This window comes from Vulpes vulpes, chromosome 12 (assembly GCF_048418805.1).
Source record: "Vulpes vulpes isolate BD-2025 chromosome 12, VulVul3, whole genome shotgun sequence".
NCBI lineage: Eukaryota > Metazoa > Chordata > Mammalia > Carnivora > Canidae > Vulpes > Vulpes vulpes.
Window position 1 is genome coordinate 159630128 of NC_132791.1, and position 24275 is coordinate 159654402.

The window sequence follows — 24275 nt, forward strand, 5'->3', positions numbered from 1 at the left end:
ATCCAGCCCACCCCCTGCTTGAAGCCTCCAGACAGGGAAAGGGGTCTTCCCTGCCTGCCCTCCAGAGGGGACCTGATCTGTGGTGGATTGGGCTGTCCCCTCCCTCCTTTGCTCAGGCCTCCTGAAGTTCCAGGGAGGGGCTGACCCATCACAAGGTCCCAGGACCCCAGGAGGTTGATGGGACATGGTCCCCTGTGGGGGAAGGAGGGGACTGTGGGACCCACCCCCTGCCCTGGCCCATCCCTCCCTCTGTCTGGCTCCCTGGGCCTGGGGTCTCCCTCCTTGGGGCTGTCTTAGGGGCATGGGGACGCTGCCCCTGGAGAGTGCTGCCCCCCAGCCTGCCAGGAGGTCCAGGGGCAGGAGCCTCCCCTGCCAGCAGCTCCCCTCCAGGTGTGCTCCACGGAAACCCTGGCACAGAAGGAGGCTGATGGAGAGGGGAGGGCGAGGTGAATATGTCAGTTTATCCCAACACAAGCAGTGACCTGTCGGGAGTTGGGGGGGTGGGACGGGAAATATTTGGGATGACTGAGCTGCTGGCCCTTTAAGGCTCCTGTAACAGGACACCTCTGGCCGGCGCGCGCTTCCACGCTCCACGCTCCAGCCTGACTGTGTGTCCCCCTCCCTCCCCCTTCCCACGCTAGCCCCAGTTCAATCTGCTGAGCAGCACCATGGACCAGATGAGCAGCCGCGCGGCCTCGGCCAGCCCCTACACCCCGGAGCACGCCGCCAGCGTGCCCACCCACTCACCCTACGCGCAGCCCAGCTCCACCTTCGACACCATGTCGCCTGCGCCGGCCATCCCCTCCAACACCGACTACCCTGGTCCCCACCACTTCGATGTCACCTTCCAGCAGTCCAGCACGGCCAAGTCAGCCACCTGGACGGTGAGTCGCACCCCTGCTCCCGAGGGACATCTGTGGGCTGTGAGGGTGGGAGGGGTGATCGCCCCCCTCTGGGCAGCGAGGGAGGGCCGGCCAGGTGTCCACACGGATTCCTGCCTGGCCCCCCGCAGTAAGCAGTGAGCCGGGAGGAGCATAGGGCAGGAGGCGGGTCTGGGGCCGGGCAGTCTGGGCGTGCCCACCCCTCGGACGTGTGGCCCCAGCGGCCAGCCTCCGCAGAGCCCCAGAGGGGCAGACGTGGCTCCTGGGTGAGGTCCATGGGGCAGAGTCCGACCATCATCACCAAGACCCTCGGGTGTCAAGGTGGGGCTTGAATCCCGTCCTGGGTGAGCATGAGTTCCACAGAAGCTGCCTCCTCCAGGTAGAGTGCATGGGCAGGGAGGTCTGATGTCTGCTGGCTGGCAGCCTCTGAGTTGTCACCTCCAAGCAGGGGATGAGACTGGGAGTTGGGGGTGGATCCGCGGTGCCTCGGACTCAGGTCTTCAGGTCTTGCTGCCTGCGCTCTGGAGGATTCTGGCCCCTGGTGGGGATTTTCCCAGCTTGGATGGTGGCCCGAACCCCTGTGGCCTCCCTTGGGGTGCTCTGAGTTTACGTTGACTCTTGAAACTGCCCAGCAACCCACCAGGTGGAACCTGTTATTGTCCCATTTTACAGCTGTGGAAACAGGCACGGGGGCGGGGGGGGGGGGAGTCACTGGCTCGGAGAGAAGCAGGCGGTTAGTGCCCCCCTCCGCCAGGACCTGGTGGCTAAGCTTCCTGGTCTGGGGACTTGAGGTTCCTTTTTTTTTTTTTTTTTTTAAAGATTTTATCTATTTACTCATGAGAGACACAGAGAGAGAGGCAGAGACACAGGCAGAGGGAGAAGCAGGCTCCATGCAGGGAGCCTGATGTGGGACTTGATCCTGGAGTCCTGGGATCACGCCCTGAGCCAAAGGCAGCGCTCAACCACTGAGACACCCAAGTGTCCCAAGGGGCTCCAGGTTCCTAACCGCTTCCCCCCACTGTCCCGACTACAGCTGGGAGAGGAAGAGGCTGCCAGACATGCCCAAGGCGGCCCGGGCACTGCAGGGATGCTGAGACCCCCCCCCCAGGACAGACCATAGGCTCCTCTGAGGGTGGGGCTCACAGGGCACTGGCAGGAAAGGCAGCCCCAAGGACAGTCCCGGTGTCCTGCCCCCACACCTGAAGAGGACAGAGTCTTGCCTGGCACCTGCCCCGTGGACCCTAGCATGCCCTGGCTGTAGGCAGTGTCACCTCCAAGGACCAGCAGCTCCATAGTCTCCCCCAGCCCCTGGAAATGGGACCCTGGTGCAGGGGGCCGAGCACCAGCTCTCCCGCTTTAAGAACTGGGTCTCCTGATCCCCATCCCCTCCGGGATCCTGCTGCCCCGCTGGCCAGGTTGTGGTTTTCCCACGCTCCTGGGAGGCTGGAGAGGGGGTGGAACCAGCAGGAGACCCAGTGAGGCTCCGCAGGGGCCAGTCTGGGTCTGGGATCCAAGCCATCCCCCCACCTCGCCCCACCGGCCACTGTCTCTGGTTCTGGCCGTGACCATGGGCCCCCAGCCCCTGACCCATCGCTGAGGTGAGGCTTAGCTCCACCGCAGGGCTTCCAGTGGCGGAGTCGGCACCTGGTCCAGGGCCCCCACCCTGTCATCCTCATTTGTGAATTTTTCCAGTAATGCCCCTTGTTGCTCCTTAGAGGGGATGCTGTCCGTACAGCACAGGTGAGCACAGTAGGAGCTGTGCTCCCCGTGTGTGTCACGTTATTATTTCCTTAGCAGCAGGGCTGGGAGTGGGGTGCCATAGAGCTGGTCCTCCTGGGTATGGTTGTTCGGCTGCAGGTGCACCTGCTGGAGGCTTCTCTTACTGCTGTAGGGTCCTGGTCCCGGGTCCCCAGATTGGAAGTTTGGCTGTGTGGCTGTAAGCCAGGTCAGGAGGCACCCAAGGCATCCCCACATTGCGCACCTCTGGTGACAGGAGGCTCACTCCCTCTCCTCTTTGATGTTCATACTGTTCCCTAAGTCCTTTCTCTCACATCTCAGGGAAGGGTCCCAGCCCCTCCTGCATCAGTACTGTCACCAAGGCCTGAGCTGCTGGACCCCTGGGAATCTAGGCAAGCCCTGGAGGGGGGTCCTGGCTCGCTCTCACACTCTCTCTCCATCTCTGCTATTTAGGGATGCTGGTGGGGTCTTTGCAGTGTCTTGGGGACTTGGAGTGCCTTGGATGGTCTGAGCTGGTCCTCAGGGAGGGATAGAAGCTGCCCCTGTGCTGGCTATCCCCCCGCCCCCACCTGGGGCCTCTGTCAGGCTCCCTCAGTTGCTTCCACCTCCCCTGCCAGAGATGTGGCGTCAGGTCTGGAGGGCCCCCGGCGTGGTCACGGTTTCTAGAGTGGTCTGCCCCGGCCAGCCATACTGGGGGCAGAGGTGGCTTACCTGTGCCCAAGTTCTAACCACCCCTCGCCCTGATACCCGCCCCCTTGCCCGGGCCCTCGGCTGGCACACAGAGCTCTCCCTCCCCAGCCCCCATCAGTGCAGGGGTGGAGGTGGGACACACATTGATAATGAGATTTTTGGCACCTTGGGTCTCTGGGAGAGACCGCCCGCGAGCTCCTTTCCCTGCCCAGGGAGGGGGCGGGCAGGCTCACCATGCAGGATGGGGACTGCCGGGCAGCCCGCCTGCTCACAGCTCTGGGGGTCTGGCTGCGCGGCTGCTGCCCAGACTTGCTTCCCGGGCGTGCTGTCTGGGCCTCCGCAAGGCGCCATGCGTGGCCCCCGCCATGCCAGCCGGCTGGTAACTGATAGATAATTCGTATTTTTCTCAAGTATGATTCCAAATTGACTGTTGCCTTCGGTCCTGCCCTTGCTTGGGAAAAACACCCTCGACAGGCCCCAAGGGATCACAGCTGTTAATAGGGTCTTTGGCCTCTGCCTGGCTGAGGCCCCCGGCAAGTGTCCCAAGGTCTCACCTCCGTGCTCCTAGGGTGCCGACAGAGGGAAGGTGTGTGTGCAAATGCACATGCACGAAACACCTCACACACATGCAAAGACGTGCACATGCTACATACATACACACGACTCCACACATGCACACGTGCACACAAACATGCGTGCTCACCTTTTCTGGCCGCTACCCAGGGCTGGAAAACTCCTTCCCGTGGAATCCAGGAGGGATGCATTGTGTGTAACTGAGCAGCTGGAGGAGGAATGTGTGTTCAGCCTCCAAGATCATAACCCGGGGACCAGGGGCAGGACGTGGTGGCAATTTGACTGGCAGCGCCCAGGTCCCAGACCTGCTGCAGAGCCATGGGCCTGAGTCCAAAAGTGGGAGGTAGCCTGATGGGTCACTGTGGGACAAACGAGCTGGCTCCTGGGACCACTTAGAACAGCACCTGGAGCCTGGGGGACCCCCCCCCCCCCCCCCGCAAATTGCTGCTCTTGAGCCATCCTAGCCAGGGCATGTCCTGTGTCGGGCTTGTCCTATGTTGGGTCCTCCAGGGCTCTGGGGGCTTCGGGGAGGGACAGATACCGAGTGGTCAGGGCTGTGCTTTGGAGCTGGCATCCATGGGCACTGATGCTCTTTGGACTGGTAGGTGGTGGAGCCCGGCCAGGGATTGGTGTTTGCACCCTTGTCCCAGTGCCAAGCCCTCCCTGGCACACTGGAGCCTGGCTTCTGGGCCTTGATGGCCACTCCCTTCCTGGGCCCCCCAGGGATTGGCAATCACACAGACAGCTGGTCCCAGGAGTCCCAAGAAGCTGCCCGTGAGAAGGGCATCTGGATGCTATCCAGCTCTGCTCCATCCCCTGCTCCTAGGCTGAGCCCTGCCAGGGAAGGGGACTATCCTTGGGGATTGGTAGGTTTGGGAGGGGGCTCCGAGGTCAGCTAGCCATGGCTGGAGACCTGGCCCAGCTGGGCAGTGTGAGGCATGCGGGTGGGGTGCACACAGGCATGATGGCTCAGTGAGTCCCTGGGCGGCTTCCATGCAGCCTGCCAGCCTGGACACAGCTCCGTGAATGTATGAGTGCCAGTCCGTCCGTCCGTCCTGGGGCTGAGCCAGGCACACAGGGTGAGCACAACCCTCCTGGCTGGGGAGGGTCCTGTGGGAGGCAGGTGGGGACGCACAGAGGCTCTGCACAGAGTTCCTGGTAGAATGTGGCTGAGTCAACACTAATGGATTTGGGAGAAAACTTTCCAGCGCCTTGGAGGTTTGCAAGCAGGAAAATAATAGTGGAGGTGTCCCAACATGATCACGGTATCAATTGCGTTATCCTAAAAGTTTATGGAATGCATAAGTGGAATTAATACCTTTTACTGGCACCAGAAGCAATTACGTGTATTTAAGGGCCAGGGAAGAGCTCTCACAGTGTCTGTTGTGGAGACGGGATGAGGAGCAAGCAGGGGAGATTGCAGGGATTGCTTGCGTGATGGGGAGCTCCAGGGGCAGACTCGCTCCTGCAGGCTGGCCCTGCTCCTAGCCTGCGCCGTGCACGGCCTCGTCTCTCTCTGTCCTCTGCAGGTGGAGCCCCTGGGCCTGCTGGTCATGGAACTTGGCCTTGGAAACCCCAGTGGGGCTGGGAAGGGCGCCAGCCCTGAGTCCTGGGGGCCGAGGGGTGCGCCAGGGGCGGTCTCCACCTCACCCCACCTGGGCTCTTATAGGGGATGCAAGGGAGAGCCCCTGGGGGATCCAAGCCTCCATCCACAGGCTTGGAGCTATGGGTTGGGCATGATATAATCACTGCTTTATGAAGAATCATTTATTTTCTGAGATGTCCCTAAAATGGGTATAGCTCCGTAGATTCTAGATTGTCTTCCTAGTGGTCCTGACTGTAGCCAGTACCCTCCCCACGCCTCCCAGAAGCCACGCAGCAGCCCTGGTGAGGACCCCAGGGCTCAGGAAAGGCAGGAGCAGTGGGGATCGGGGGCCTGACCCCAGGCTTTCGTCAGGCAGCTAGTGGGACGAGGCCATCTGTGCACCCCGGGAGAGTAGACAGCCTTCTCCCAGCTCCAGGGATGCCCCAGGACCCCCGTGAGCCACTGGCAGGAGAGGCTGACCCTCAGAGGATCGGGGCACCTGGGGCCCAGAGTGGGAGGTGGTGAGTGACTGACATCTGCCACCACACCTGAGAGAGTGGACCCGCCCGCCTTCACTGCCTGTTATTTATTGACAAATGACAATCCTTTGAGAACGCTTTATGATTTGAACACTCCAGGCTGACCAGGAAGGGCTGGGGCCCAGGAGCTGGGGAGCCAGACCTGGGACTCGCCCCTCCCCTCCCCTCCCTGCACATCTCCCAGGCCCGGCTCCACACCTGTGTCTGGACCCCATTATAGGGGGAAGCCTGTCCTGGAACCAGTTCGAGGCTGCATCCCGGGCATCCTGCAGCTTCAGCCTGTGGGACTCTGAGTGAGGGTCTCGGCTGAGCAGCCCGTGGAGCGTTTCTGTGGACAGTTGTGGGGGAAATCTGGGTTGGATTTCCTTAGATCCCAAACTAGGAAGCCGAGCTCAAGTTCCTGGACCCGAGGCCCCAGACTTCTTCCCCCAGCCAGGGCTTCATCATCTCCAGATGGGGAAGCCCCTGGGCTCATCTGGGATTCTGGATGGGCCACAGGCTCCTATGAGGGCGGGAAAGCCCCCTGGAAAAAGTGACCAGCACTCCCGTAGTGAACTGGAAGTTCAGCGGTTGTCAGGGGACCCGCAGTGGCCTAAGCCCAAGGTCCCCCTGGGATTGCAGACCTGTGTCCTCCACCATGGCCATGTGCCGTGGGGCGCGGAACCCTCTCCCCTCCTCTAGTACTCCTCTGTGAGGGGCTGTGGGGAGGATGAAGGGAGGTCCCCTCGGCCCATCACCACCTAGCACCAGGAGCCACTGCCCTATGCAGGGGGATCGTGTGTTTTACCCTCTTGCCTTGCTGGGCATTTCAAGTTTCAATGAAAATTTCGATTCCAGCCAACCATTGCCTTAAAAGCTGGAAAATGACCACCCCCTCCCCCAGCATGTCCAAGGCACCCCAGAGCTCTCTAGAGAAGCAGTGGGCTCTTCTCCTGCTGGCTCCGAGTGGAGTTTATTTAGAGTGAAGAAATAACACTCACCGCTCCCTGGCCAGAGGGCATATCCGTAACTGTGGTGCTGAACAGGAGACTTCCCTGGAGCTTCCGTGACAGGAAGGCCAGAGGCAGGACAGCCTGTGTGCAGGAGCTGACACCTGGCTCTCAAGCCCATCCTGAGCACTTGCCCACCCCCCACCCCCCACTGTGGCCCCAGCCTGGCTAAACCCCCGCCACACACACACACACACACACACACACACACACACACACACACTCCCTGAGCTAGAGCTACCGGCAGCTAGGCCAGCTCCAGCCCATGGCCATTTGGAAGCTTCAGGGCACTGGGGGAAGGAGCTGGCCCCTCCGTGCCTGCACTCAGCAGACCAGTAGCAGCGTCCAGAACAGTGTGCCCACAGTTGGAGGATCCCAGGGCTAGCATTGCAGCAGAAGATGCCTGTTGGCCCTAGCACCCTGCCCAGGAGGACTGACCCCGAGGATCACCACATGGACAAGGCCAAGCCAGCTCAGAAGGCCACAAGTCAGGTGGAGGTGAGAGTTATAGGGGGCTCTTTCCCCTGGCAATTGAGAGGACCCTCTGTGGTGAGCAGAGCCCGGCTAGTGGCCAGCCGCCCCGCTCCGTCCCCATGCCGTGTAGCTCTGTGGCCTGGCTCACAGCCCTGCTTGCTGGTTTCTTGCCAGAGCATTTTCCCTACGGGGCCAGCCAGCGGAGTGTCTGCCTTCTCCAGGAGACCAGGACAGACAGGCACGGGCTCTCCAGCTGCCAAAGTTAGAAACCAACTTCATAGGCAGAGGAACCGGTGTTTGGACCCGGCCAAGGCAGATCTTGGTGCTTCAGATGCAGCCACCATTTGTGCCCTTGGAGCCGGAGGGTGGCTCCTGGTGGGAGTGCTAGGGCTCTCCGCAAGCGCAGCTGTGCCCCCAAAGACACAGCTGTGTCCCCAAAGCGCAGCTGTGTCCCCATGTCCTGCTTACCCACTCCATCCCCATAAATTTTTCAATTTATGTAAAAAGCAAATGCTGGCCCATAATCTACAATTAGATAATTCACATACGGTTCATCAGGAGTTGGCTTCATTTTAGAATATAATTTTACAATTCAATTTAGACTTCACTAAACAAAGGCATCTACTTACTAATTTTCCTAATCTAACTAGATAGCTACAAAGTGATAGGGTTCAAATACCTTGTAGTATGGCTATACCTTCAAGACAGTATCAAGACTTTAGTTTATTTTCTAAAGTGGATGATTATCAGTATCCACATACCCATGGTAATGTTAACATTTAGCACTTCTTTACACATTAATTTACTTAATCCACAACAATCCTTTGAGTTTGACATTATTCCTATTTTATAGATGGAGAAATTGTATAAGCACCAATGAAACAGATGCTGTATATAATTTTGTCAGGTTCTGGGGAAGTTCTTAGTATTCTAGAAAAAAAAATCAGTTAGTGAGAAATTAATATTGCTAAGTAAATAGGGTCTGAGGCTGGATGCCTGGGTTACAAAGGAAGAATGGAGGGAGGGCCAGAGTTTCACACACTGCTCCTGGGCCACATCTGGGACCCAGTGCCCCGGTCACTGAGGCCAAGGACAGGTCCTCGCCACTGGTCCCCTCGCCCCTGACCCCAGAGGAAGAAGCAGGCCAGAGGAAGAAGCACATCGCATCTGGCACCCATGCCCTTGCTTTGTCCTGTCACATGCCCCTTAGTGTCTTCATGGACCCAGGTCAAGCCTAGTAGTGACAAAGGAGCTTAGGGGTGTCAGTGCTGCTCCACCCCTACTTAGCTCGCAGCTTTTGGAAGCAAGGCTCTGGTGACAGTGCATGACCTTGAGGGTGGAGACCAGGTGTGCATAGACCCGGCACAAAGGAGGAGTGAATGTAAGTGGTGGCGTCCAGGGTGGCCCCGGGAGCCCTGGAGAGAAGGCGGGGTAACTGTACCCTGTCACGGGGCTCACTGTCTCCAGGTCATTACTGCAGCCCAGGAAGCATCCCCAGACCCACCGGGGCCCTCCGTCCCCTCTGGGCACCACTATGTCTCTTCTGCCTGGGTTGCTGCTGTGGGGCTCCCTCCCCACCCCACCCCAGTGCCTGGTGTCCACCTGCCTCTCTCCTGGGTCAGTAGGGTCACCCACTTAGCATGGGATGGAAGCCACTGGAAGGTGTCCCTGCCAGCCTCCAGCCATGTGGGCAAGGGACTGAGTAGGCCCAAGGCCCTGTGGCCTGGAGGCAAAGCCAAGAGGTGGTTGCTCTCCATCTCCCAGGGCACAGAGTCCAGGGCTCCTGATCTCTTGTTGGGGACCGGGCTCTAGGATGTGGCCAGGGAGGCTGCTCAGGCCCGCCTCTCCAGGTAGGCAGCTTCTGGTCCACAGCTTCTGGGGACGCTCCTGGACAGCGGTCAGAGTCACTCTGCACCTGCAAAGCCTGTTTTTGCCTCCATCTCTGGGCTCCAGTGAGGGGATCCCCTGCTGTTCAGTATGTGGGCAGATGTATCCGTGTCCTCCCCCAGCCAGGAGCTCTGTGGGATCAGAACAGCCTTCTTCCTCAGGCACATCTGCAGAGCCGGCACTGGCTGCTGCCCTACAGGTGTACTGGAGCTCCCTGGAGCCACCAACCACCAGTCCTGTGGCCACGATGGGGTGTTGGCTGTGGGTTTCCTTGTGCATGGACCCCGGGTGCTCTGAAGTGGGCTGGGGTGATTGTTGCAGGTTGGCCTCATCCCTGCTGTCCCATCCAGGCCTCCCTGACATGTGTCAGAGCCCACCCCATGCTCCCAACAGCTCTCCAGGAGTGGGAGAGGCCAGCAAGAAGGGGTGAAGCAGTGTGGCTTATGTCACCTGGGAGGCCCCTCATTACCTGGAAGTAGAAAGGGACCCAGGGAGACTGTCGGGGTGGGGGTGGGGGTGGGGCTGTTGGCCTGGGCTGGAGGATTGCTGTATGAACCCACAGAGGTTCTCTAAGAGAGATGGGTCTGTGGCCTTGGGTAAGTCCTCAGGGGTCCATAACCAGAGAGGACAGAAATGTGGCTCTGCACGCACGCATGCAAGCACGGGAAGCAGATAAAAGTGGGCTATAAAAAAAATCATTTAAAAAATAAAAGCCCCCCCTTGCAGGCCCCGTCTTCCAGAATCTGTTGTAACAGATTTGCCCAAGCTGGTTAACGGTATTTGCGGTTTGCAAGATGCTACACGTCCCTGGAAAATGACAGACAACTTATTATCACCTCTCCACTGTCCTGTCCAAACCTGCCCGTGCCGGGCACCCAGCTGCTGGGGAGCGGGTGCGAGGAAATTAACAGCCACAGAGCCGCCGCGCCTGCCACCCGCCACCCCCGCGCCAGCCCTGCCAGGCCCTGGGCTCCCAGCCAGACGGGGCCCATCCTGGACTGTGGTGGGAGGAGGGCAGGAGAGGGGGAGGGTCTGGGTGGAGGAGGGCAGGGATGGGCACACACCAGCATTTGGGCAGACCGTTTCCTGCAAGCTCGGAGGAATACACGCATCCCAGAGCAGACAAGTCCAGGCGGCTCTGTGTCAACAGCCGAAGATAAATAAGATTTTATCAGCTCAGAATCTGTTGAAACACATCCATCTAGCGGTTCTAGGGAAGGAGAGGTGAGAGGGAGGGAGAGAGAGGAAGTGTCTTCACGTGACCTTTTCTATAGAGTAGACAGGACCGGGGAGTCTTCCTCCAGGAGCTACGGGGAGGGGCGAAAGGAGCTAGCTGAAGGGTGGGGGCTCACACCCTCTGAGACACAGGCCCTTCAGTGTCCACGTCTGTCACCTCCTACAGGTCCCCACCCTGACCCCACCCCAAGTCTGACCATCCCAGGCCCCCCTCCAAGCGCCCCTCCTGCCCCTGTAGCCCAGCCAGATGCTTCCAGGTGGAGGGAAACCTCAGGCATCCCTCCAACGCGGCTCAACCCCAACCTGGCCTGGCATCTGTAGGTTCAACCCCTGCAGGGGTGGGACTGGCGGGTGTTCATGCCCAAGGCCACATTAGCAGCCAGCTGCGGGTGGCACTGGGTTGGGGCCAGGCCCAAGGCTGGAGGTGGCCTTGAGAGGGACCCGGAGGGGGCGAGCACCCTCCTCGCATGCCCAGGCGGCGGCACTCGCGGTGCAGGCGGCTCCGGCTCGGTACCGCGGACAGCTCCCGGCGGCTCCTCCCCGAGGCGGGGCGTCCCGGCGCTCTCCTGGGGCCTCGGGTGGGCAAGTCCTGACCTGAGGAGCACCCCTGGGCGCCCCCACCCGCTGGGCTGCAGGACCTCGAGAAGGGCTGGCGCACTGTCTCCGCCCACGCTTGGAGCCCCAAACCGCTGTTGGGACCCGGCAAGCTGTCCCTGCAGTCTGGGCTGTGCCCCGAGCCCTGCTCCATCCCGGCTGGTGCTGAGCCTGCCGAGCTGGTCTCAGGCTGTGGAGGGAGCACCAGGTCAGGGGACTGAGTGATGGGAGCCCACTGGCTGGTCGCTCCAGGGAGGGGACTGCAGGGCCTGCCCGCCCCTGGGGACACTCTTAGTCCTGCTCACAGAGGGACAAAGAACTGTCCCACCCAGGAATGACCACGGCGCACTAACAACAGGGTCTAAGGGTGGTAGTTGTAGTAAGTCACCGGGCCCTCCTCCTCCAGGCCTGGGAGAGGCCTGTCCAGTGGTTTACAGCATCCCAGCCGCCAAGCACCAGAGCCAGACCCAGGACCCCGGCCAGACTTCAAAGGCCCTGACCATGACCTGCCCCTCCCAGGCCAGGCCTGTTTCTCAGCATGTCTGCACCCACCCAGGACGAGACAGGCCCCTCTCTGAGCGTCCTCTGCATGTACCCTCTCACCCCAGGGCACCTCACTCACTGGACACCTCTTGTGGGCCCTCCTGGGGTCCTGGCTGACCCTGCAGGGGGCAAGGATGCCCTCTAGAATCCAGCAGCTGATGCAGGAGGGCTGGTCCCACTGCTCACCCGCTGAGGCCGGCCAGCAGCAGCCAGCACCAGAGCTGTGTGCTTTCACATGCAAGGCTCCAGTAAGTCTAGATTCTTCTGGGGCTTGAAGGGGCTTAGTGAGTCTAGGGCCTGGCAAACAATAGGCACTCAACAAATGCTTGCTGAGTGCATGGCTGTCTGGATCCCGGCTTCACCCTCTCATTAGTTGTGTTCAGGTCCCTGCAGTCCAGTGAGGACTCATGTTTCCCTGTGGGGCCCTCCTCCACCAGGGACACCCCCTGGGTGACTGCTCTCATGCTGAGTCGCTCAAGTGCCTCCAGGATGCTTGCCAGACAGTTCCCTGCCTGAAACTACCTGCACCTTGTCTGAGAGTCAGAGACCAGTCCTGAAGCCTCACTTGTGGGTGGACAAGGGAGCTGGGTGCTCAACGCACACCGAGTGTTTGCTTTGGGCTTGGCTGCTGCTGCTCTGGGCACAGTCCTTGGGGCGGGGTGCTCAGCCTATCCCCCAAACTGGTGCTTTGGGGAGTGAAGGGGCAGCATTTGTACTGATGGGGACACTGGAGCTCAGCGGTCACCCCTGGGAAGCAGGCTGCCCCCCACTCTCCATGGGACTCCCGAGCCCACCTTTCGGCAGCCTTGGCTTCTGCTTTTCCCCGGCAGTGCTTCACCCCTACCCCCAGGGTTGTGCGGGATCATTCTCTCCTCCCCAGAGGTGGGGGTCCCAGGTACGGGGTGGTGGGCTGCACTGGGCTCTGGGGACCCCGGTGCATGGGGTACTTGTGAGGGGGTGAGCCCACTGGGCATCCAGCTCCCATCTGTGATGGCATGAGAGAAAGTTGAACAGGGTCCAGCACCCAAGGTTGCCACCAGGGGTACACCAGCCCACTTGTCCTCCTGACCCCATTGGACTCCACTCTGGGGGCGTTTCCAGGAGGAAGCCCCGGGCAGCTCATCAGCAGAGGGGTGGCTCACGCTGAGGGGCTAAGGAGTTCGAGGGCCTAGGGCAGCCCCACCTGTGTTTGCCACCCTTGCTTTTGTATACTTGGAGTTGCTGAGGATGTCAGTCCCTGAGCGCCTACCGTGTCCCTTGATGGCCAGAGAGGGGGCTCTGGTGGCCAGTGGGGGCCTTACCTTTGCAGATGAGTGTGGTAGGGCCCCCCAGCTTCCTTGGCAAATGTGGGCTGAGACCTACTCCTTCTCTGGCTCTGCCAGCAGCTCCATGCATCCAGCCTCAGTTGCCCTGACTGTACCACGGTGGGTACAGTTCCTCCTGTGAACCTACCGCCCAGTCTGTGGCCCAGTCTGCTTTGATGCACCACATGGTGGTGGCCAGACCCCAGCAGGCCACCTCTCAGAAGCAGTGTCTCCCAGCACAGTAGTTTCCCTGGCTGAACCATGGTGGTGCTGGGGGGGAGATGGGGCACCCTCTGGCCTTTGTGATTGGGGTAACTCCAGGTCACTGGGGCTTTGTGGGGGGGCATAGGGGTTATGGGGTGAGGACAGGAAGTGTCCTGTGAATCTGAGAACCGGAACATTCTCCATTGTGCCTGGGGGAAGGAAGCATAAGGAGCCTTGGATAGGTCCCCAGAAGCCGGTCAGCTTGGAAACCAGTGGGCACCCCTGTGGCCAACAGCTTTGAAATCAGAGCTGGCCAGGGCCCTTAGGTGGGTGACATGGTCTGCTGGGCGCTAGCCCCAGAGGAAGGGCGTCATGTGATCCTCCCTGGGGCAGGGTGCCAGGCTACAGGGACTGGAGCTCTGAGGTCAGAGGGCCCTCCAGCACAGTGGCCATGTCCGGCTGCAGAGCTCAACCCCTCAGACTTGCTGTTCTAGGGAGTTCCTTCGTAAAACTTGAGTGCATACGGGCACCCAGCCTGTCACAAAATTACATGTTTCTCACCAAAATGTCCAAAAAGCCTAACTTTGGGCTTTTAAGAACTTTGATGCTGCAAATCCCCTACTGCGGCAGATCCCTATGCAGACTGGGGGGTTAAGGTCCAGAGTGGGGAAAGCCAGGCTCGGCGGGGCAGATCTGGTGCCAGTCCCCACTCTCAGCAGCTCCTCGCTTCCTGGACTTTACTGTCCTCACCTGTAAGATGGACATGACGGTGCTAACCTCTGCAGCCACTGAGTCCAGACAGAAAGTCCAGCTGCTCTCCCTGTGCCCAAACTGGCCAGGTGCTGCGAGCAGGTGAGGGGTGCCTGGAGGAGGCACTTTGAAGGACAGTAGAGGGCGAGCAGGTCATGGGTGAGCTGGGGGCGGGACTCCTGACCCGGGTGGGGGCGCGGCGCCCGAGGGTGCTGCCTTGGGGCTAGACTGCAACCCTGCCCCCTCTGCCCCCACCAGTACTCCCCACTCTTGAAGAAGCTCTACTGCCAAATTGCCAAGACATGTCCCATCCAGATCAAGGTGTCCACCCCGCCGCCCCCGGGCACCGTCATCCGGGCCATGCCCGTCTACAAGAAGGCGGAGCACGTGACTGAGGTTGTGAAACGCTGCCCCAACCATGAGCTTGGGCGGGACTTCAACGAAGGTGAGACCTCCAGCCCTTGTGCCCAGCGGCCGGGGTGCCGGGCAGCCTGCGGAGGGGAGGGCTGGCCTCGGACCTCCTGGCTGGGAGACAGCAATGCTGGCAGGATGGGCTCAGCATTTCCCTGCCCAGCCCCATCTCCTCCAGGTGTACCTGGGGCCCAGGGCACGGGTGCAGGCTCCCACAGGACGGCAGGCAGCAGGGCTGCCGGGCCAGGCACTCTGAGGGCACCAGGGTGGCCAGTCGGCCTCAGACCCCCCCTCCCCAGGAGGCCATTGGGACCAGCCCTGTGGTCCCCAGTCTGCTGCGATGTGCCTGCCACAGGGTGGCTGGACCCCAGCTGGGCACCCCTCTGAAGCGGCGTCCCCTCCCGGCAGGACAGTCTGCTCCGGCCAGCCACCTCATCCGGGTGGAGGGCAACAATCTCTCGCAGTACGTGGACGACCCTGTCACGGGCAGGCAGAGTGTCATGGTTCCCTACGAACCTCCGCAGGTAGGCCTGGGGCCCTGCAGGTAGCCACAGGGTGGGGAGCGGCCTGTCCAAAAGCACTCATGTCACTTCAGTCAGCCAACCCACCTGTCCCCAGTGTCTCGGAGTTAAGTTCTCCCATGGAGCAAGGCCCTTGCCCTCACTACCCTTGCCCTGGGCTCCCTGCATTCATTTCTGGCCTCTGGAGGAGAGAGGTAGGCGGGCCACAGGCAGGGCCTGGAGGTGAGAGATGAGGCTGGTGGGAGGTGAGTGGGGTGGAGAGCCCCCATCCAGGCTCTGCTATGACCTGAAGGCAGCAGAAGGTTCTAGGTCTCCTGAGAGGGCCCAGTTGTAGTGCAGAGCTGGAGGTGGAACCAAGTGGGGTGGGAGGCTGAGGGGTGATGGTGGGTGGGCGGTGGGATGGGGGAGAGAGGTGAGGCCTCAGCTGTGCATCCTGTGGGCCATGCTTCCCCAGTGGAGTGGGCACAGTGAGCCCCCATCTTTCCTTTACCTGGCTCTGGCCCCCCCTAGACTGAAATCAGACCCCCAGACCCCATCCTTTACCTGCCCCTTCCCACCTCCCAGACCCCCAGGAAGGGGTGTGACCACCCTGCCTGCCCTCCTTCCCCAGCCCTACTCACCTACCAGAGCTGGCCAGGCAAGCAGGACTCTCCTGCCCCCTGGTGGCTGCCATGTGCCAACAGTTCTGTGAAAGGCCAGGTTTGCCTAAGCCAGAGACTTGAGTTTGATCTCCTGACCCAGGGAAATCATGACAACTGCCCATTTTGTAGTCCTGGGATATAGAAGAACCCAGTCCGTAGTCCTGGGTTCATGCCTCAGCTGTCCACGGACTCCCTGGGAAATGGGCAAATGTGCTGAAGATGTAGGTCCACTCAGATGGCTCTGGTCCGTCCCTCTGCCAGAACAGTGCCATGCACCCTTCTGCCCAGGAGAGCCCACAGCAAGGAACCCTGTGCACCTGCTCGCCCACACCCAGCCTCCAAGGCTTGACTTCTAATCTGTGTTAGGGGTGATGGCTGGAGCAAGCAGACCACAGGACTCTGCCTCCAAGAACCAACACAGCACATGGCAGTCAGTGGATGGATGGATGGATGGATGGATGGATGGATGGATGGCCGGCTGGGCAGGTCGATGGGTGGATGGTTTGGATGGTTGGATGAATAGGTGAGTAGGTGGATGGAGGTGGATAATTTTGATGGATGGATAGATGGATGAGTGGACAGAAAGTGGATAGATAGATGGACAAGTAGGCAGATGGGTGGATGGTTTGGATGGATGGATGAGTAGGTGTGTGTGTGGATGAAGATGGATAGAGGTGGATGGATGAATGGAGGTGGATAATTTGCGTGGAGGTGGATGAGTGCATGCAAATGGATGGGTGGATGGATGGCTGGCTGGCTGGCTGGCAGAGGACCACAATGCAAGGGCTGCCTCCACCCCATGCCTACCCAGAGTCAGGATCTCCCACCTCAGTGGTTTGGGGCCTGTGTGCTGACAACACAGCCGTCCCCCCACTTCTCCTATGTGTAGGTGGGGACAGAATTCACCACCATCCTGTACAACTTCATGTGCAACAGCAGTTGTGTGGGGGGCATGAACCGGCGGCCCATCCTCATCATCATCACACTGGAGACCCGGGAGTGAGTCTGCTGGGAATGTGGGGTGGGGTAGGGCTGGCTGGGGGCTTGAGGCAGTGCTCCTGGGGTCTGGACACGGTAAGGGATGGTACAAGCCCTGGGAAGGGGAGTTTAAGGAGGGATGGACGCCTCCCTGGTTGCAAGGGAGACTTGAGGGGGATCTGGTGTCCCAGGGTGCCTGGGTGCTCAGCCTTCACCCCCAACTCATAAAGACCCCCCTGTGCGAGGTGGGTGGGGAGGTTGAGCAGGGCTGGCAGGGCTGAGGACAGGCCCCCGAAGCTCATGGTTCTGGCTGTGCCCCCCCAAACCCGCCAGCGGACAGGTGCTGGGCCGCCGGTCCTTTGAGGGCCGCATCTGTGCCTGTCCTGGCCGAGACCGCAAAGCCGACGAAGACCACTACCGTGAGCAGCAGGCCCTGAGCGAGAGCGCAGCCAAGAACGGGGCCGCCAGCAAGCGCGGTGAGTGGGCTGGGCTGGGGTGTGGGGCCGCCCAGGGTGTCAGATGGAGCTGGACCTCCCTCCGGGTGCGAGCCTGCAAGCCATGTGGCCGCCCTGGCTCCAGCTCCACCCAGCATGGTCCCATCCTGGGGGCAGGTATCCCTATGGCTTGTCCTGCCCACCCCTGAAGCCTCTCCCTGCCTCCCCCTGCAGCCTTCAAACAGAGCCCCCCTGCCGTCCCTGCCCTGGGTGCCAACGTGAAGAAGAGAAGGCATGGGGACGAGGACGTGTACTACATGCACGTGAGTGTCCTCCGTCTGCAGAGCGCACGCTGGGGCAGTGGGGAGGGGCCCTGGCCTAACTCAGAGCTGAGACCCTAGGCTCTGCAGACAGCAGGCAGGGTGGCCCTGGGAGAACTAGCTCCCAGAGAGCCAGACTGCAGGGAATGGGGGTCCACCCAGTCAGCGACTGTGTGTGCTGCTGCTCCCCCAAATGCAAGAAGTGTCTCTGAGACAGGAAGGATGCAGACCCCTCCAGGGGGACAGTGCGTTAAGGGTCACAGAATCCTGAAGTCTGACAGGCACAGCACTGCGACCCCAGTTTATACAGCTGTCACGTGGGTCAAACCACCCACAAGCTTTGCCAGGACGGGTCTTCTATCATGTGAACTTGTTTTTTCACTCTCTCAAGAATGAGTCCCTGATTCTCCAAGCCCTGTATGTGTTGGGTGCCCCCACCCCAGCACCCGGAGTGTGTAGAGCCCCAGGGATAGGGGAGTGGGGGTGCTTACTGGGCCCCAGACCTGCCCCTGGGGAAGAGGATACTAGGGAGCTCCGTGAAAGGAGAGATGCTTCGCTGCACCCTGGGGTTTCCCCGAGGCCCCCCAGGGCCCTGTGCAGAGGGTCCTCCTGTCTGTGCTCAGGTGCGGGGCCGAGAGAACTTTGAGGTCCTGATGAAGGTCAAGGAGAGCCTGGAGCTGATGGAGCTGGTGCCACAGCAGCTGGTGGACACGTACCGGCAGCAGCAGCAGCAGCAGCTCCTGCAAAGGCCGTGAGTGCAGCCCTCCAGCCCCGGCCCCCGCCTGCTGACACCAGCAGCACCACAAGTCCCTTCCCCAAGGACGTGGGTGCCCCCAGGACAGGCACCCAGGGCCCCCACTTGGCGTCCCCCTCCCCCTGGGAGCCTTCCGTGTACCATGGCCGTGTGGGCCACCCCTCACCGCTCCCAAGGTGGGGGGCCTCCTCCTAAGTATCCGCTGACCGGAAGGGGAGGGGTGGAGGTCAGAGCTTGGCCGCCCACGGGCTGACTGTGGGCTGATTGCAGTGGCAGAACCGGCTCTAACCTCCCTCCCGCCCGTGGCCGGGTCCTGCTGGAGGGCAGACCAGGGGCTGTTGAGCCCAGGTCTGGGTGGGACCACTGGGTGAGGGAGGCCCCCCCACAGCACGGGGCATCATGTGGAAATGACCAGGAGCTGTTGCTGTCTGAGCAGGAGCCACCTGCAGCCCGCTTCCTATGGGCCCGTCCTCTCGCCCATGAACAAAGCACACGGGGGCGTCAACAAGCTACCCTCTGTCAACCAGCTGGTGGGCCAGCCTCCCCCACACGGCTCAGCAGCTGGGCCCAACCTGGGGCCCATGGGTGAGTGGCTCGGGCAGTGGGGGCATAAAGTGGGTAGGGGAGGCCCTGAGGGTAGGTCCGGCTCCAGACCCAACTGCCCAGCTCAGGGCTCCCGATGGCTGCCTCCCACCCGCAGCTACTGTCCACGGATGGGTGGCACAGCCACAGACAGTCCCCCTGTCCATTCCCTATCGTGGGGAGGTCAGCGCCGTGCCAGCTTCCCAGTTGTGTGGGGCGGGAGACGCCTGACCCGGCTGGCTCTGACAGTCCGGCTTGCCACCTGCTAGGCCCCGGAATTCTCAACAACCACGGCCACGCCCTTCCAGCCAGCAGCGAGATGAATGGCAGCCACAGCGCCCAGTCCATGGTCTCGGGGTCCCACTGCACCCCACCACCCCCCTACCACGCCGACCCCAGCCTGGTCAGGTATGTGGGCTGCTGGGCAGCGTGCAACTGTCTGCCTGTCCTCACGTCCATCCACTGTACCACCTTGAGAATGGACAGAGGTAGAGGAGAGGTCAGGTGTGAGCATGCAACAGGTACTCAGGAGAAAGCACAGCACACAGGGGTTCCCAGAGGGACCTTGGGCGGGCAGGGGTGCCGGGCCATGCAGCCGAGTGCCACTCCACCCCGCACTCTCTCCGCAGTTTCCTGACCGGACTGGGATGTCCAAACTGCATCGAGTACTTCACCTCCCAGGGCCTGCAGAACATTTACCACCTGCAGAACCTGACCATAGAGGTAGGACCCCGCTCACAGACCAGAGCCCAGCGCCCGGTCCCAGGGCAAAGTCAGCCTCCACTTTCTGGGCCCGTCGCTCTGTTTCCTGTTCTCGCTGAGGGAGGGAAGGTGGGGCAATCTGGGAAAACCCTGCTTCCTGAGACCAAGCCCTACCTAGTCCCTCACATCTGGCTTCTCACGGAGTCAGCTGCGAGGCCGGCTGTGGCTGGACGTGATCCCCACCTGGCCCCGGCAGCTAGACCACTCACTTAGAATAAAGCTACGCTCACAGACCCAGCAGCCTGGCTATTCCCAAAGCCCGGAGAATTGCCAAGGCTGGAAGGGCCTTGGAGCTGGTGCAGCTCAGGGTCACTTAGACGGGGAGAAACTGAGGCCCACAGAAGGCAAGGCACTTCCTTGCCATATGCCCACACCCCTTATGTGTCCACCCCCTATGTGTCCTGGGTTCAGATGGTGCCAGGAAAGCAGCCTGGGCACCACAACCAAGCAGCACGGCTAGTCTCTGGCCAGACAACAATGCCAGCACTGAGTCCCTCCTAAAGTGTGAGAGACCTCACTTGCTCGTAGCCTGGGGCCCCTGGGCTGTACCACTGTCAGCCAAGGGAAGCGCAAGCCTAGAGAGCCCAAGAGACGTCACAGGGATCCCAGCTCAGTAGCCAGAGCCTCCTCAGTCCCTGCTCCCCAGCCTGTTGCTCGGCCCCTGCCCAGGCCCACAGGCCAGAGGTGAGGGCTCGTCGGAGGCACTGGGGCCAGTCACTTGGACGGCAGCCGTGCCACATATCCACTAATGCCCTCCCCGACCCCGTTCCTCACTGGCCCCTGCTGGGCTGGTCCGGTGCATATTAACCGCCCCTCACCAGTGTCACACCTGTGCCCAGCATGGTGGGGGAGGGCCGCAGGGGCTCAATGATCTGCTCTGGGCCCCACAGGCCATGCCAGAGAGGGCCTCCGTCGGTCACTCTGAGCGTGGTCAGGGTAGCAGGCCACAGAGCCCAGGAATGACTTCACCCCTACACACACATGCCCCTTCTTAGCTCCCCAGTGCCCAGGAGTACAGCCTTGGCTGCTGGCTTCACTGCCAGGTCACAGCTGGGGGGCGAACGGGGACCCCTGGGCAGGGCCTTCAATGGCGGCCCGCCCGTGGCTCTTGCAGGACCTCGGAGCCCTGAAGATCCCGGACCAGTACCGGATGACCATCTGGAGGGGCCTGCAGGACCTGAAGCAGAGCCACGACTACGGCGCCCAGCAGCTGATCCGCTCCAGCAGCAACGCCTCCACCATCTCCATCGGCAGCTCCGGGGAGCTCCAGCGGCAGCGGGTCATGGAGGCTGTGCACTTCCGCGTGCGCCACACCATCACCATCCCCAACCGCGGGGGCCCAGGCGGGGGCTCGGGACCTGATGAGTGGGCCGACTTTGGCTTTGACCTCCCAGACTGCAAGTCCCGAAAACAGTCCATCAAAGAGGAGTTCACGGAGAGCGAGATTAACTGAGGGGCCAGGAGGGCACAGCCCGGGGTTCATGGGACCATGGTGCAGTATTGACCCCGAGAAGCCTTGTTGTGTCTCCTCTTCCTCTTTGTCAGAGACTGCCTCGGAGGCAGGGCCACAGGCTGTGTCCGGGGAAGAGGCCAGGTCCACCCTGCCGGCCCCTGGACGGTGGGACTGGAGTGCCGGGGACCGGAGCCGTGCCTGGGTGTGCCATCCACCACGGGCCTCAGCCTCCTTAGGGCTCTGCTGCTCTCAAGTGAGGTCCTTCGAGATACAAGGACGGCCTCTGCTGATGGACTGCCAAAAAGTATTTTTTGATGGCTTCTGGTTCCTGGCAATGAGCAGCTCGTGATTGTATCTAAAACACGTTTATTTTTGGGTCAATGCTCCAGACCCTGTCTCTGCCCGAGGTGGGTCCCTCTGCTGGACTTGAGGGTCCGTCTGTCTCACACTTCAAAACACTGCAGCTACCTTCCACTTCCTGCCCCGAAAGGAAACCCAGAACTTCCCTGTAATCAGAGACTAGGGGGGAATGTGGATGCCGCGTGCGCTTTCCCTCCCCGGAGGCAAGGAAACTTCTGGTCAGTTGCCACCAGCCAACACTCAGGCCAACACCACTGGCCACAGCCACCTCTCTTCGGTGACCTTCTCAGCACAGGCATGGACAGCATGCTCCTTAGATTACTGGAAATTGTCTATTTGATAAAATGATACCCTTTGTACTTGATGGGTCAACTTTTATTTTGCTTTCATTCATAACATTCCCTTCAGGGTCCAACCTGGTGGCATTCCTGGCTTCTCAGGTCTGTATAAACAATCTGGACTGGGAAAGCAGAGGGCAAGCCAGGTAGGGGTCACTGCTTGCCCCCCAGATGCTGGGTGGGGCCATGGAGGGGAACACTCTGTCCGCTGTCCCAAGTGGACGGCTCCATTCTCTTGGCCACGTCAGCAAGTTGAGCATAAGGCAGAGGGTGGCCTTTCTCGGGCCCCAGGGAGAGCCCCTCCCAGGCGGAGGGGGCTGTTGGCAGGAAAGTGCACCCACCGGGAGCTCAGAGGAAGGCCCGGTGCTGGGAGGGCTCCTGTCTTTCCATCCTCCCAAGGATGGCACCTGGGCAGGGGGAAGGATGCACCATCACGAGGCACCCCAAGGAGTCAGTGCGCTGGGGGTAGGCATGGGGCTGTTTTCATTTGCAAGGAAACTTGTGAGCCTTTGTGGCCAGACACTGTGGCCACAGACCTGCTGTCCAGGGCAGGACACAGGCCACAGAGAACTGTGGGCAATGGGCAGTGAGGCAAACCCCGTTGCTCCAGGCAGACAGGGTACAGACATACGCCTTGGGTACGGGCCGCACGGCGCTTCCCGAACCCAGCCAGCTCCCTGGCTGTCCTGGGGGACATCCTGATGTCCCCAAAGAAGCAGGTAAGCCTCCAGGCCAGGGGAAGGTGTGGACATGGCCCCTGTCACCCTCCGGGTTTGTTCTTGCTGCTGTGAGCCCCCCAGAACATGCCTTCCTCCATGGGAGGCGGGAGGGACTCCAGGCCGCACGTTCGGAGGTGCCCGTTCAGGACTCCAGCTCCGGCCCTCTCCACGCTGGACGGAGTGGGTGGTGCAACACCAGCTCCTTCCCTACACTGTTTCTTGCTTCACAGCGTTCAGAGCCTGGCCTGCAGGGCACGGGAGCCCCCCAGGCTCTGGGCCCATCCCGACTCAGTGAACGAAGCCACAGCCAGCGCTACCCCAAGCTGGCTCTCGGGGCGTCTCCAGACCAGAGTGCACCTCGGAAAGTCGTGCCCGGACAAGTCACCAGGCTACGCTTCCATGAGAGCAGTTGGTGCTGACGTGAATGGCTGCGTCTGGGATAACGCACCCCCCCCACCACAGTGCTCTCCCTGGGGACCGTCTGCCCCCCCCCCCCCCCCCCGCAGCCAGGGCTAACCGGGTTACCTTGCTCACTAGCCCAGAGCTGCCCGTGCACATGGGGGGCTGGTCTCTGCAGGGTACCCACGGCGCTAGAAGGCTGCCGTCACAGGGCCCGTGGACCCACAGCTACTGCTGGCTGTGTGCGACTGCCCACGCCCCCATTCTCTCAGGTCACCCCACACCGAGGCCGGGGAAGGTGCACCGCTTGTGCCATTCCACAGAGGAGCAAACAGGCCACGTCCCAGGGCTCAGGCATCAATGCTGGGCTAGAGTCCGGCACTCAGTCCAGCGGCCACACGCTGGGGCCCCCCTGGTGGTGCCCCCTATTCCACCCCCGGTGCTGGGGCCCCATCCCCCAACTCCCTGGGGTCCATGAACCCTGCTGATGTGGCTCAGGCCCAGGTCTCCGTGGCTTTGTCCCCAAGGTGCGCTCCCGTGGGTCCGAATCCAGCAGGGAATGCCACGGGGCCCCCACCATGTGCCCCGGACAGGGTTGGTATGGGGCAGGAGGAGCCCCCAGACATGGAGGGAGACGGGAGGAGGTCATCCCCCCCGTGGGGACCCCAGGTCGCACATGCCATTGTGGAACCTTTCCCCCACGGTGCTGGAGGACAGGCACCTCTGGAGAGCGCAAGCCATGGGAATAAAGTGCCCTGCTTAGGGGAACGTGCACAGTGACAGGAGCAGCAACCCGTGGGTTCGGAACTCCGGTTCTGCAGAACTCAAAGGTCAGGAACACAGAAACCTCTGGGGGTGGGGGGTTCGGCAGCCGCGAGGAAGTGGGAGCAGCCTGGAAGGCGAGGTCCCGCGTGTCCACCCCGACGCTGCTGCCAGCCTCTGCCCGGCCGGCCCCGAGATGCCCCCCCACCGTGGCTGTGTACGGCCGAGGCCAAGGCTGGGCTGCTGGGGCCGGACCGGGCAGCGTTGCAGATGCAGGCAGCCGCGTCGGCGTCCGTAGGCTAATGCACTTTAACGCTCTAAAGTGAAAACCAAGCACCACCCGTGTTTTTAATGTAATTGATGCTTCTTCCAGCAGTATTAATGGATCTATTCCAATGATATGAACTTTTTTTAGTAATGTAATCTTGGGAAAATGTGTTATTTTTTTAGCTGTGTTTTGGTGGGAAATTTTGTTTTTGTAACATAATAAAGCGCACGTTCTGAAGGCTGTCTCCGAGTAACTGCGATGAGGAAGACGACAGCACGCGCGGGTGGCTCCCTGGTGTTCCCTGGGATGAGGCTGCAGACACCCATGTCCTCACACCGCAGCGCCCCGGAGCTCAGCGCTGCCTGAGTCACTGCAGCACGGGGGCACGGGCACGGCTGTCCGCACAAAGCCGGGTACCCTCACAGGCCTTACCTCGGCCTCGCCCCCCAAGTGCAGGCCCACGACCGCTCATCCAAGCCCTGTGGGGACCGGTGACCTCAACTTCAGAAAGGTCACACGGGGCCCGGGGAGACCATGAATACCCTCCCAGCTGCCTGGAGTCAAGCAGGTTCATGTTTCTCTGCAAA

At 61.1% G+C, this 24275-nt stretch overlaps 1 protein-coding gene across 3 annotated transcripts in view; it reads left to right on the plus strand.

Annotated features, from left to right (window-relative positions):
* TP73 (tumor protein p73) overlaps positions 1-23925 on the plus strand; it is a 65127-nt gene extending 41202 nt beyond the window's left edge. For all 3 annotated transcript variants that reach the window (XM_072731091.1, XM_026005141.2, XM_072731092.1), the window contains 11 exons: positions 642-884; positions 14245-14431; positions 14806-14921; positions 16449-16558; positions 16871-17013; positions 17206-17294; positions 17915-18042; positions 18482-18630; positions 18897-19035; positions 19257-19350; positions 20504-23925. In XM_072731091.1, coding sequence (XP_072587192.1) covers positions 642-884; positions 14245-14431; positions 14806-14921; positions 16449-16558; positions 16871-17013; positions 17206-17294; positions 17915-18042; positions 18482-18630; positions 18897-19035; positions 19257-19350; positions 20504-20842 — 1737 coding nt within the window. In that variant the 3' untranslated portion in view covers positions 20843-23925. The remainder of the gene's footprint in view (positions 1-641; positions 885-14244; positions 14432-14805; positions 14922-16448; positions 16559-16870; positions 17014-17205; positions 17295-17914; positions 18043-18481; positions 18631-18896; positions 19036-19256; positions 19351-20503) is intronic.
* The last annotated feature ends 350 nt before the right edge of the window (positions 23926-24275 follow it).